The sequence below is a fragment of the Pleurodeles waltl genome, chromosome 5 (genome assembly GCF_031143425.1).
Source record: "Pleurodeles waltl isolate 20211129_DDA chromosome 5, aPleWal1.hap1.20221129, whole genome shotgun sequence".
NCBI classification, from domain to species: domain Eukaryota; kingdom Metazoa; phylum Chordata; class Amphibia; order Caudata; family Salamandridae; genus Pleurodeles; species Pleurodeles waltl.
Window position 1 is genome coordinate 9461764 of NC_090444.1, and position 12277 is coordinate 9474040.

General features: G+C 41.2%; 1 protein-coding gene and 1 pseudogene across 1 annotated transcript; both read right to left on the reverse strand.

The window, feature by feature from the left end:
• Window positions 1-1704: 1704 nt before the first annotated feature.
• LOC138295247 (uncharacterized) lies at window positions 1705-3487 on the reverse strand. Its single transcript, XM_069233441.1, has 2 exons — window positions 2364-3487; window positions 1705-1837 (listed from the first exon to the last, which is right to left on the reverse strand). The coding sequence occupies exons 1-2, from the start codon at window positions 3485-3487 to the stop codon at window positions 1726-1728; spliced, it is 1236 nt and encodes a 411-aa protein (XP_069089542.1). The 3' UTR covers window positions 1705-1725.
• Window positions 3488-6058: 2571 nt separating this feature from the next.
• LOC138295243 (zinc finger protein 420-like) overlaps window positions 6059-12277 on the reverse strand; it is an 84021-nt pseudogene continuing 77802 nt past the window's right edge.

The window sequence follows — 12277 nt, forward strand, 5'->3', positions numbered from 1 at the left end:
CTCTTCAACACTTGCATGAACCGCCCCCACCAGCCAACATCATCAGCTCACCCAGGCTGAAGATCATCTCCTATGCCAACGACACTCGCCTGTAGTGCTTTTGCTCTTATCTAGTTTTCAGCACTTACATAACATATCAAGAATGCACTTCTGAGTTCAAAGAAGACTTTTATTGTTGTTAATTCCTCTTAACCCGCGATTTTCGTGGATGACGAATTATTAGATTTCAAGCACAATTTAATACACAGTTTTTATATACACAGCAGGTTATAGTTATAAGATATTGAATGCAAAGCAAAACAAATACATCACTGTGTGAGAAACTATTTACAGCTTCATCTTTCTAAGATCTGCACGTTGCTGCCCCCTTTTTCAACGGCGAGAAAGAGATTTATCTACCCACACGGGAAGACTGGCAACTGGCGCCAAGTTCCAGTCCGAAGGCAGGGAGACTCCAATCTCATTCTCTGAAGCCTGTGACATCCCTTACAAAGGTGTGCCCCCTCCTCTCAGACTCGGGAAAACTACGCAAGCCTTTGGAGACTGGCCAGATCTCCTAGACTGCTCCTCTTCCCAAGCTCAAGCAGAGAGAACAACACTCAATGTACCCTCTCTTATCAGGTCTAGTCTACTGTGAGAAGAAAACAGCTTGGTTCATCTTGTGCAAAAACACAGCTTGGAAAAATACAGCTTGGATTCTCAACTGCAATGTCTAACTCCACGTTAAAGGCAATAGGCAGCTAACCTAAATAGACAATGCAATGTCTAATGTCATATCAAAGCCAATAGGCAGCTGAGCTGAATACAAAATGCAATGTCTAATATCATGTCAAAGCCAATAGGCAGCTGAACTGAATACAAGATGCAATGAATAATATCATGTCAAAGCCAATAGGCAGCTGAGCTGAATACAAAATGCAATGTCTAATAGCATGTCAAAGTCAATAGGCAGCTGAACTGAGTACAGCATGTAATATCTAATAGCATGTCAAAGCCAATAGGCAACTGAGCTGAATACAGAATGTAATATCTAATAGCATGTCAAAGCCAATAGGCAGCTAGACTGAATACAACATGTCAAAGCCAATAGGCGGCTAAACTGGATACAGAAAGTCATGGCTAATGCCATGTCAAAGCCAATAGGCGGCTAAACTGAACAAAACATACAATGTGCTACTGGTGAACATTGAGCAACTAATATGCGCAGTGGTGAAACACAAAGTCATTGGTCAAACTCCATTAATCAATGGCAGGACATTCCACCCTTTGACCAATTAATTTTTGTTTCACATATCTCTTATTTCAAAGCAAACAAAAAAAAAAAAAAAAAAAAAATCAGCACAAAAAAAAAACATTATTCACATTTGAATGATCAAAGCAATCCCTGTAAAACAATAGAAGTGGATTAACATATAGATCTCATAACCTTTCACATCAGATACATCTACATAGAAAAGATTGCAACTTTTGTACTCTGATTGTGATTATAGTGTCTCTAATTCAACAGTGTTAGCAATTTGATGTGGCATGAGTTCTACTCATGTAAAGGTGCACGGTCCACCTGAAAGGTTTGCTGGAAGTTAAGCGAAAGTCAAAGTTCCATACGAAAAAACACAGACAGTTAGCTGTTAAGGTTGATTAGTTCCAGTGGAAGAATGCAATCAAACAAGTTGAACTTGAGCTGAAGGCGCATTTTGCGCAAAATGGATCCATGGTGCTGGCACTTTACTCAGCCAGGTTCAGGTTGGGGGTTCGGTCCCTTCCCCGACCCCACACGCACACACCGGAAGGGGGACCACACAGCACACTCAGGGACAGTGGCGAAACGTGATAGGATCTGCAAAAGAAAAAAGTATGACTTTTCTTGCAAATAACATTTTTCATTTAAAATGTGCTCTTCCTCTTTCTTTCCCTGTTTTATTATCAGCAGGACGTTTTTGGGGCCCTTTGTTATTTTTTCTGCAGATTCTGGAGGATTATCTGGGACTTTAACCCACACATCAGCACTGAGGTTTTTATCTGCTGCACCACAGCTTCCCTTTTCTTGCACTGTCAAAAGGGCTGGGGCAGACTCATTCTTTACCAAACCTCCATTCACTGCATTTTTGCCAATTTGGGCCATTCTGTCTCCAATTTGTATGAATAAATCAGATTCTTTTCTAGGTATCAGCATAATTTCGATTTTTCCTTGGTAATCTGCAGCAATCACTCTCCCTAAAACCTGATCCATTTGCCATTTCTGTCCTGGTAACTTTCCTCTCCCCAACTGCTCTATGACTGCTTGCATGACAGATTGCTTTTGTGCGTGCTGCACAGTTTTTATCAAATCTAGGGGAATGTGCATCTCTCTCATCTCTGCCCACCTGTAAGTGGCTTTTTCTCCCAGCTGTTCACATTTCTGGGGCACCCACTTAGCCATGCCCACTAAGGCAGAATTCTGGGTGTACACTTCTCTCTCTGAATTTTTCTCATTAACATCTGCAAGGAAATTGAACCAGTTAGGTGCAAGCCATGTGAAAAACCAAACGGCTAAACCATTGGCAGTGAACCAAGAATCAGTGTAAAAATGACACATCTCACGTAGCTCTTGCTTTAAAATCTGACACACATTGTACAACTCTGTTCCTTCCCCTGCGCCATAAAACAACATTTCAGTCAATGAATCATCAGTAAAACAAACATGCTTTTTATCCTCAGTGGACACGAGTTCAAATGGTGCACACAATATCACTAGTGACTCTTTTACCTGTGATACTCTAGCTCTGTCTTGCAAGTACCAGGTCCAGTGTATGATTCTAGCTAGGGGCACTATTTTCTTCCCTTGTTCTTGAATTACATGTACATCAGTTTTTGCACTCAATTTCACTGCGCAGAAACCTAAAGTCTGAATTATTTCATTTGCAGAATCACAAGCGCGCAGCTGCATATTATTTTTCACAGTGACCATATACCAAAGTGTTAGGATTTCACTCAAATGAGGGCTATTCAGTTTCCAAAAATCAAACAAGCTAATGAAACTCGGTGTCTCTTGCTTAGTACAAACAATTAAAATCTTTCGTTTTACTTGTGCATTTTGCAACGGTAACTCGTACATCACATTCTGAATTCTCTCATCGTTCTCGTCCGTGTTATCAGTTAAGGAATGCATTTTGTCTGCCAAAAACCCTGGCTCACACAGAGGCTCAGTGCAGCTGGAAGCTGTCTTAACCCCCTCATTACTGGAATGGGAAAAGAAAGATTCTTCTAAAACAGCATTTTTATAACTTTCAGCATTATCTTGAATTAATGTATTCTGGCTAAGTTGCTCACGTAAATTCTCATTTTCATGTTCCAACTGCCTACATTTCTCCTGCATTTCTCTGTAAGCAGATAAAGGTATCCAAACATTTCTGTCATCATTACTTCCAAAAGGCACATTTTCTACATCATAACAAATATTTCTCAAAGCACCATCAGGCAGTTTAGCTACACATGCATTTTCAAACATGGTCTGCCGTGCTTCTGTAATTCTCCATACAACAAAAAACAATTCCTGTAATTCTCCAAACAACAAAAACAATTACACTTTTAAAGTGTGCACATAGAAATCTATTAATTCGTCAAACCCCACTCCTGGTACCAAATGTAGTGCTTTTGCTCTTATCTAGTTTTCAGCACTTACATAACATATCAAGAATGCACTTCTGAGTTCAAAGAAGACTTTTATTGTTGTTAATTCCTCTTAACCCGCGATTTTCGTGGATGACGAATTATTAGATTTCAAGCACACTTTAATACACAGTTTTTATATACACAGCAGGTTATAGTTATAAGATATTGAATGCAAAGCAAAACAAATACTTCACCGTGTGAGAAACTATTTACAGCTTCATCTTTCTAAGATCTGCACGTTGCTGCCCCCTTTTTCAACGGCGAGAAAGAGATTTATCTACCCACACGGGAAGACTGGCAACTGGCGCCAAGTTCCAGTCCGAAGGCACGGAGACTCCAATCTCATTCTCTGAAGCCTGTGACATCCCTTACAAAGGTGTGCCCCCTCCTCTCAGACTCGGGAAAACTACGCAAGCCTTTGGAGACTGGCCAGATCTCCTAGACTGCTCCTCTTCCCAAGCTCAAGCAGAGAGAACAACACTCAATGTACCCTCTCTTATCAGGTCTAGTCTACTGCGAGAAGAAAACAGCTTGGTTCATCTTGTGCAAAAACACAGCTTGGAAAAATACAGCTTGGATTCTCAACTGCAATGTCTAACTCAACGTTAAAGGCAATAGGCAGCTAACCTAAATAAACAATGCAATGTCTAATGTCATATCAAAGCCAATAGGCAGCTGAGCTGAATACAAAATGCAATGTCTAATATCATGTCAAAGCCAATAGGCAGCTGAACTGAATACAAGATGCAATGAATAATATCATGTCAAAGCCAATAGGCAGCTGAGCTGAATACAAAATGCAATGTCTAATAGCATGTCAAAGTCAATAGGCAGCTGAACTGAGTACAGCATGTAATATCTAATAGCATGTCAAAGCCAATAGGCAACTGAGCTGAATACAGAATGTAATATCTAATAGCATGTCAAAGCCAATAGGCAGCTAGACTGAATACAACATGTCAAAGCCAATAGGCGGCTAAACTGGATACAGAAAGTCATGGCTAATGCCATGTCAAAGCCAATAGGCGGCTAAACTGAACAAAACATACAATGTGCTACTGGTGAACATTGAGCAACTAATATGCGCAGTGGTGAAACACAAAGTCATTGGTCAAACTCCATTAATCAATGGCAGGACACCGCCTCATTCATTCTTTGTTAGAAGCCTCACTACCTCCAGAGGCAACTTCCATAGGTGCAGGGCCAATGTCGCCGACTGGTTGAAGCGCAACTGCCTCAAACTGAACACAGACAAGACAGAAGTCTTCATCTTCGGTAACTACGTCTCTCCTTGAAGCAACGCAAGGTCGCTGGCAGAAATTGGACCCTTCCCCACCCCTACCAACCCCGCCTGTAACACCTGCATCGTCCTGGAAAACAAGCTCTCCATTAAGAAGCAAATCAACACAATCTCCACCGCCTGCTTCCTCATACTGCCCATGCTTGGCAAGATCTTCAGATGGCTCCCTGCCAGCACCAGACAAATGATCACCCAGGCCCTTGTGATCAGCTGGTTTGACTACAGTAACTCTATGTACGTAGGGATCACCGATCACCTCCAGCAACGAATGCAGATAAAACAGAACTCAGCAACAAAGCTAGTCCACCACCTCCCGAAGCAGAGCTACATCACGCCCCACCTCAGGAAACTCCACTGTCTCCCAGTCCAGAAGAGATGCAAGTTCAAGATGCTACCTACGGTTACAAGGCACTCCACAAGGAAGAACCGGCCTACATCAACGAATGCTTATTCTTTCACCAACCCACCAGACACCTGCATTCTGCCTCCCTCTTCCTCACTTACACTCCTAGAGTCAGACACATCAGGCACAGTGGCTTCTTCTCCCACCTGGTCACAAAGATCTGTAACAAACTTCCTCTGCACCTGGGAGCCACCTCATCGTTGCATCTGTTCAGGAAAGGACTCAAAACTTGGCTGTTCAATTGATTGCTCCCTCCAGACACCAGCTTCTTCCCCAGTGCCTTGAGACCCTTGTGGGTGACTTGCCATGCTTAATAAATACCTAATGATTGATTCTGTACATTCATATAGATTTTCCCTAATGTGGACTTTCTGATGTTGTTTTAACTCTTCCTTGCTAATAAATGCCTTGCCACAGTCAGTGCAATCTTCAGGGTGGACTTTTGATGTTGCATTAACTCTCTATTTCTTATGATTGCATTGTCACATTCAGTACATTTATATAGTTTCTCTCCTGTGTGAACATTCTGATGTCAAAATAAATGTTGTTTTGCATAAAATCCCTAGTCGCATTCTGTACATTAAAATGGTTTCTCCCTCGTGTGGATTTTTTGATGCTACATTAGCTTATTTTTCCTGCAGAAGACTTTATAACATTCTGTGCGTACTTAGGATTTCTCTACATGTGGATTGTCTGATGTTGCTTCAGCCCTCCATTTTTGTTATAAATGCTTTGTGAGATTCAATACATTGATATGGTTTCTCCCCTGTGTGGACTTTCTGATGTCGCTTCAGCTCCCCATTTGTTCTCAATGCCTTGCCATATTCAGTGCAGTTAAATGGTCTCTCTCCAATGTGAACTTTTTGATGTCGCTTTAGATTTCCATTAATTACAAATGCTTTGTCACATTCTGTACATTGATATGGTTTCTCCCCAGTGTGGATTTTCTGATGTTGCTTCAGCTCTCCATTTGTTATAAATGCCTTGTCACATTCTGTACATTGATATGGTTTCTCCCCAGTGTGGATTGTCTGATGTTGCTTCAGCTCTCCATTTGTTATAAATCCCTAGTCGCATTCTGTACATTAAAATGGTTTCTCCCCAGTGTGGATTGTCTGATGTTGCTTCAGCTCTCCATTTGTTATAAATCCCTTGTCACATTCTGTACATTGATATGGTTTCTCCCCAGTGTGGGTTTTCTGATGTTGCTTTAGCGCTCCATTTGTTATAAATGCTTTGCCACATTCTGTACATTGATATGGTTTCTCCGCAGTGTGGACTTTTTGATGTCGCTTTAGCTTTCCATTAGTTACAAATGCTTTGTCACATTCAGTGCATTCATATGGTTTTTCCCCTGTGTGGATTTTCTGATGACATTTTAGCTCTCCATTTGTTATAAATGCTTTGTCACATTCAATGCATTCATAGGGTTTCTCCCCAGTGTGGACTTTCTGATGTTGTGTTAGATGTGACTTTCTAATAAATGATTTGTCACATTCAGTGCAGCTGAATGGTTCCTCTCCAGTGTGGACTTTTTGATGCCTTTTTAGCTCTCCATTTGTTATAAATCCCTTGTCACATTCTATACATTGATATGGTTTCTCCCCAGTGTGGATTGTCTGATGTTGCTTCAGCTCTCCATTTGTTATAAATGCCTTGTCACATTCTGTACATTGATATGGTTTCTCCCCAGTGTGGATTTTCTGGTGTCGCAATAGTTGTCGATTGATAATAAACGCCTTGTCACATTCTGTACATTCATATGGTTTCTCACCAGTGTGAATTTGTTGATGCTGTTTTAGAGTCTTCTTCAATCCGAACACTTTATAACATTCTGTACATTTATATGGTTTCTCCCCAGTGTGGATCTTTTGATGCTGCTTTAGATTCTTCTTCCATCCGAACACTTTATTACATTCTGTACATTTATAAGGTTTCTCCCCAGTGTGGATTTTCTGATGTCGTTTTAGCTGTCTATTTGTTTTAAATGCTTTGTCACATTCAGTGCATTCATAAGGTTTCTCCCCAGTGTGGACTTTCTGATGTTGTGTTCGGTGTCCATTGGTAATAAATCCTTTGTCACATTCTGTACATTTACACGGATTCTCACCAGTGAGAATTTGTTGATGCTGCTTTAGAGACTTCTTCAATCCGAACACTTTATTACATTCTGTACATGGATATGGTTTCTCCCCAGTGTGGATTTTCTGATGTCGCTTTAGCTCTCCATTTGTTATAAATGCTTTGGCACATTCTGAACATTCATAGGGTTTCTCTCCGGAGTGGATTGGTTCATGATGCTTTTGAGTCTGCTTCCTTCCGAACACTTCATTACATTCTGTACATTCATACGGGTCCTCACCAGTGTGGATTCGTTGATGATGCTTCAGAGTTTGCTTCAATCCGAACACTTTATTACATTCTGTACATGTATGTGGTTTCTCCTCTACGTGGACACTCTGATGCTGCATTAGGTCGTTCATTACAAAGAACACCTTTCCACAGTCAGTCCATCGATATGGTGTTTCTCCAGTATGTAGTTTCTGATGTCTCTCTTGCTCTTTCTCTGCCTAATAAATGTGTTGCCACATTCTAGATATTCATACGGTTTCTCTCCTGTGTGTTCTTTCTGATGCCAGGTTAGCTCTTCCTTCATAATGAGCAGCTCACCAGACTTGCTTCAGTATGTCAACGTGTTATGTCTTCTACGTATATCATCTGATGCCTGAGAGCCAAGTACAGACCTTGTTGGGCAGTTTGGGTTTTCTGCTGTAGAAGAAGACTTTGGCGAGGCATTAGCCTTCAAAGGAAGAGATTTCGAGGTATTCTGTTTTTACATCACTTCCTACATAAGTGAAGCTTAATGGCTTTAACTTTTTCATTTATTACTGCATTTATTTCACCTGTTACAATAAGAAAAAGAAACACTGAATAAGCTTAAATGCAGAATCCACCACAAAAATCTATTGCCATTTAATAAGACATTTAATTGTCCTAATAGACAAGTACGCTGAAGAAATTCTAGATTACACTTTCAATGTAAAGATGCAAAAGGCAGAGAGTAAGGGCATACGATCCTTCCGTGATCTCCTTCTAGCGCGGAGTGTGGACTCAAGAAGTAACCAAGACACCAGAGAAGGTTCAACGTTCAGTGAGTAAGACCCTCTCCCCAACACACTACAATGTTAAATCCATAGCGACAAGATGTCTCCCTTCTTCTCTGTATGTATTTTAATTGAAGACTATTGCTGTGCTTGTAAACCAGCTAAATCTGTATGTCTCGCAAGTTTGCTTTCACTGCTTGTTTGTCGTGCTTATATAGATATTTAACTATTATATTCAATACAGTCAACCATCCAGCATTACTGGAGACACTCAATAACCGCACCGGTATCAATGGTAATATCCTGAGATCATTCTCAACAAATATAAATCCACAGCCGTCTCTCGAAGCCTGCACCAGTTCCACAAGGAGTACCGCAAGGTTTAATCCTCTCTCCAGCCCCATGTAATCTCCCATTTAAGCTGACCCTCACAGTTATTCTGATCTACCTGGAGTCAAATATCACCTGAATGCTGATGACACACAACTCTACTACAAAACATCACCCAGAAACATCAGGCATTTGATTCCACACTAAATAAGATACAAACACCTCAAGAAAATCTAACCATTTATTCCCCCGACGATCGTAAAACCGTAGTACAATCCCCAGTCCTCCCGATACTTGACTACAGTAACGCCATCATCACTGGAACCCTAAAGACACCTTGCGCTTCCAAGAACAATTCTTAATGCGGATACCAGATTCCTCACAGGAATTAAACGGTCTGACAACATCTCACGTGCACTCAAGAGCCTCAATTGGCTCCCCACTGAAGGAAGATGCATCTTCAAGACCGCATGTATCACCCACAAAAAGCTTCATATAAGAACGCCAAATACCAAGAAACCAAACTATCGAGAGCAGGAAGAGTCCGGGCTGACAAGCTCCTACTCACTTCTTCTCATACCTTCAAATGTGAAGAGGGAATCCTCCCAGGCGCACTCTCTCTCAGGAAATGCTCAGAGGATTTGGAACTCATTCCCTAAGGACCTCCGCAGAAACCCCTCCTTTTCTTGCTTCAAACAGGACCTCAATTCTTTACTGCTTAACAACTCAACTTGCCCACAAGCTGATCCACGTTTCCCAAATATCCAACCCCCAGCGACACGATCCTCCAATGCGGGCACCTGACTCATGTAGGTTATAATTTGTCACTTACGCCATTACCTTAACGCTGTATTGTTATTTACTTTTTATTGACTGTGACTACCCTAATGCTGTATTGTTATGTACGTTTTATTGTCTGTTTGACTACCTTAATGCTGTATTATTACTTACTTTTTATTGTGTGACTACTTTAACGCTGTATTGTTATTTACTTTTTATTGTCTGACTAGTTTAATCCTGTGTTGTTTTTTTATTATTTCTTGTTTGACTACCTTAATGCTGCATTGTTTTATACGTTTTCTTGTCTGATTACCTTAATGCTGTATTGTTATATACTTTTTCTTGTCTGACTACCTTAATGTTGTATAGTTATTTACTTTTTGTCTGTTTGACTACCTTAATGCTGTATTGTTATTTACTTTTTGTCTGTTTGACTACCTTAATGCTGCATTATTATTCACTTTTTATTGACAGTGACTACCTTAATGCTGTATTGTTATATACTTTTTCTTGTCTGACTACCTACAGAAAGTAACAGCTAAAATAAAAAAATATTGAAATTGAGGTAAAAAAAAAAAAAAAAAAAAGAGTCATTTCTGTCCACGTTTTCTTCTATAACTTTTTCCAGCTATGGCAGATTCTTGAAATCAATATACCGTTACGTCTACTGGACTCTTCTGGCTGCGGGGATATATAGTGCTTGTAGGTTCTTCAAGAACCCTAGGTACCCAGAGCCAATAAACGAGCTGCACCTTGCAATGGGTTTTCATTCTGTATCCGGTATACAGCAATTCATTTGGTAAAATATAAAAAGTGAAAAATAGGTATCAAGAAAACCTTTGTATTTCCAAAATGGGCACAAGATAAGGTGTTGAGGAGCAGTGGTTATTTGCACATCTCAATTCTGGGGTGCCCAAAGTAGCATGTGAATTACAGGGCATTTCTCAAATAGACATCTTTTTTACACACTGTGTTACATTTGGAAGGAAAAAATGTAGAGAAAGACAAGGGGCAATAACACTTGTTCTTCTATTCTGTGTTCCCCCAAGTCTCCCAATATAAATGGTACCTCAGTTGCGTGGGTATGCCTAGTGCCCCCGAGAGGAAACACAACATGGACACATCACATTTTTACATTGAAATCTGACGTGTTTTTTGGAAAGTGCCTAGCTGTGGATTTTGGCTTCTAGCTCAGCCAACACCTAGGGAAACCTACCAAACCTGTGCATTTTTGAAAACTAGAAATCTAGGGAAACCCAGGATGGGGGTGTCTTGTGGGGCTCTCGCTAGGTTCTGTTACCCAGAATCCTTTGCAAACCTCGACATTTGGGGGGGAGAAACACTTTTTCCTCACATTTTGGTGATAGAAACTTCTGGAATCAGAGAGGAGCCGCAAACTTCCTTCCAACCAGCATTCTTTCAAGTCTCCCGATAAAAATGGTACTTCACTTGTGTGGGTAGGTCTAGTGCCCGCGACAGGAAATGCCCCAAAACACAACATGGACACAACACATACAACACATTTTCCTAAAGAAAACTGAACAGTTTTTTGCAAAATGCCTAGCTGTGGATTTTGCCCTCTAGCTCAGCCAGCACCAAGGGAAACCTACCAAACCTGTGCATTTCTGAAAACTAGACACCTAGGGGAACCCAGGATGGGGTAACTTGTGGCCCTCTCACCAGGTTCTGTTACCCAGAATCCTTAGCAAACCTCAAAATTTGGCAAAAAAAAAACAATTTCCTCATATTTCAGTGCTGCAAAGTTATGGAATCTGAGGGGAGCCACAAACCCTCTTCCACCCAGCATTCCCCCAGGTCTCCCGATAAAAATGGTACCTCACTTGTGGGGGTAGGCCTAGTGCCCGCAATAGGAAATGCCCCAAAACGCTACGTAAACACATCGAAATTATCAAATACAAAACTACCTGTTTTTTCTGGGGGGTGGGGGGTCGGACCTGCGTTTTTGGTTCTGGGCTCAGCAGCCATCTAGGGAAACCTACCAAACCCAGACATGTCTGAAAACTAGACATCTGGGGGAGTCCAGGGAGGTGTGATTTGCGTGGATCCCCCAGTGTTTTCTTACCCAGAATCCTCAGCAAACCTCAAATTTAGCTAAAACAAATTCCCACATTTCTGTGTGGGATCACCGCATCGGCACACATTTCCTACCACCCAACATTCCCCTCAGTCTCCCAATAAAAATGATGCCTCGCTTGTGTAGGTGGGCCAAGTGCCTGTGACAGGAAAGAGCCAAAAACATGTCAAAATTGAGGGGGAACCAAAGCGGTTCCAAAAGGGCACTTTGTAAAAAAACGTTTTTAGGCTGACAAGTGGGACAGAATTTTTATCAGTATAGATGCAACAATGCTGGATAATAGGAATTTTGTGGATTCCTGCAGATTCCGGAAGGTTCCCTCACAAAAATGCTTGGAAAATGGGTGATTTCAAGCAAAGTTGGAGGTTTGAAAGGCATTGGGGTTGGAAAATGGCGCGGGGTGCTTGTGAAGCACACCACCCTGGACTCACCCAGATGTTTATTTTTCAGGTGTGTCTTGTAGATTTTTCTACATGGCAGTGTCCCAAAATCCAAAAAGTGCAGCCCTCACCGTTCCAAGTGGGACGATTTTGAGAGTTAGACTAGCTCTCATGGCCCAAATGTAAAACCAAAACCCAAAATAATGAAATGTCCTTTTGCTTGCCGTTGGCCTT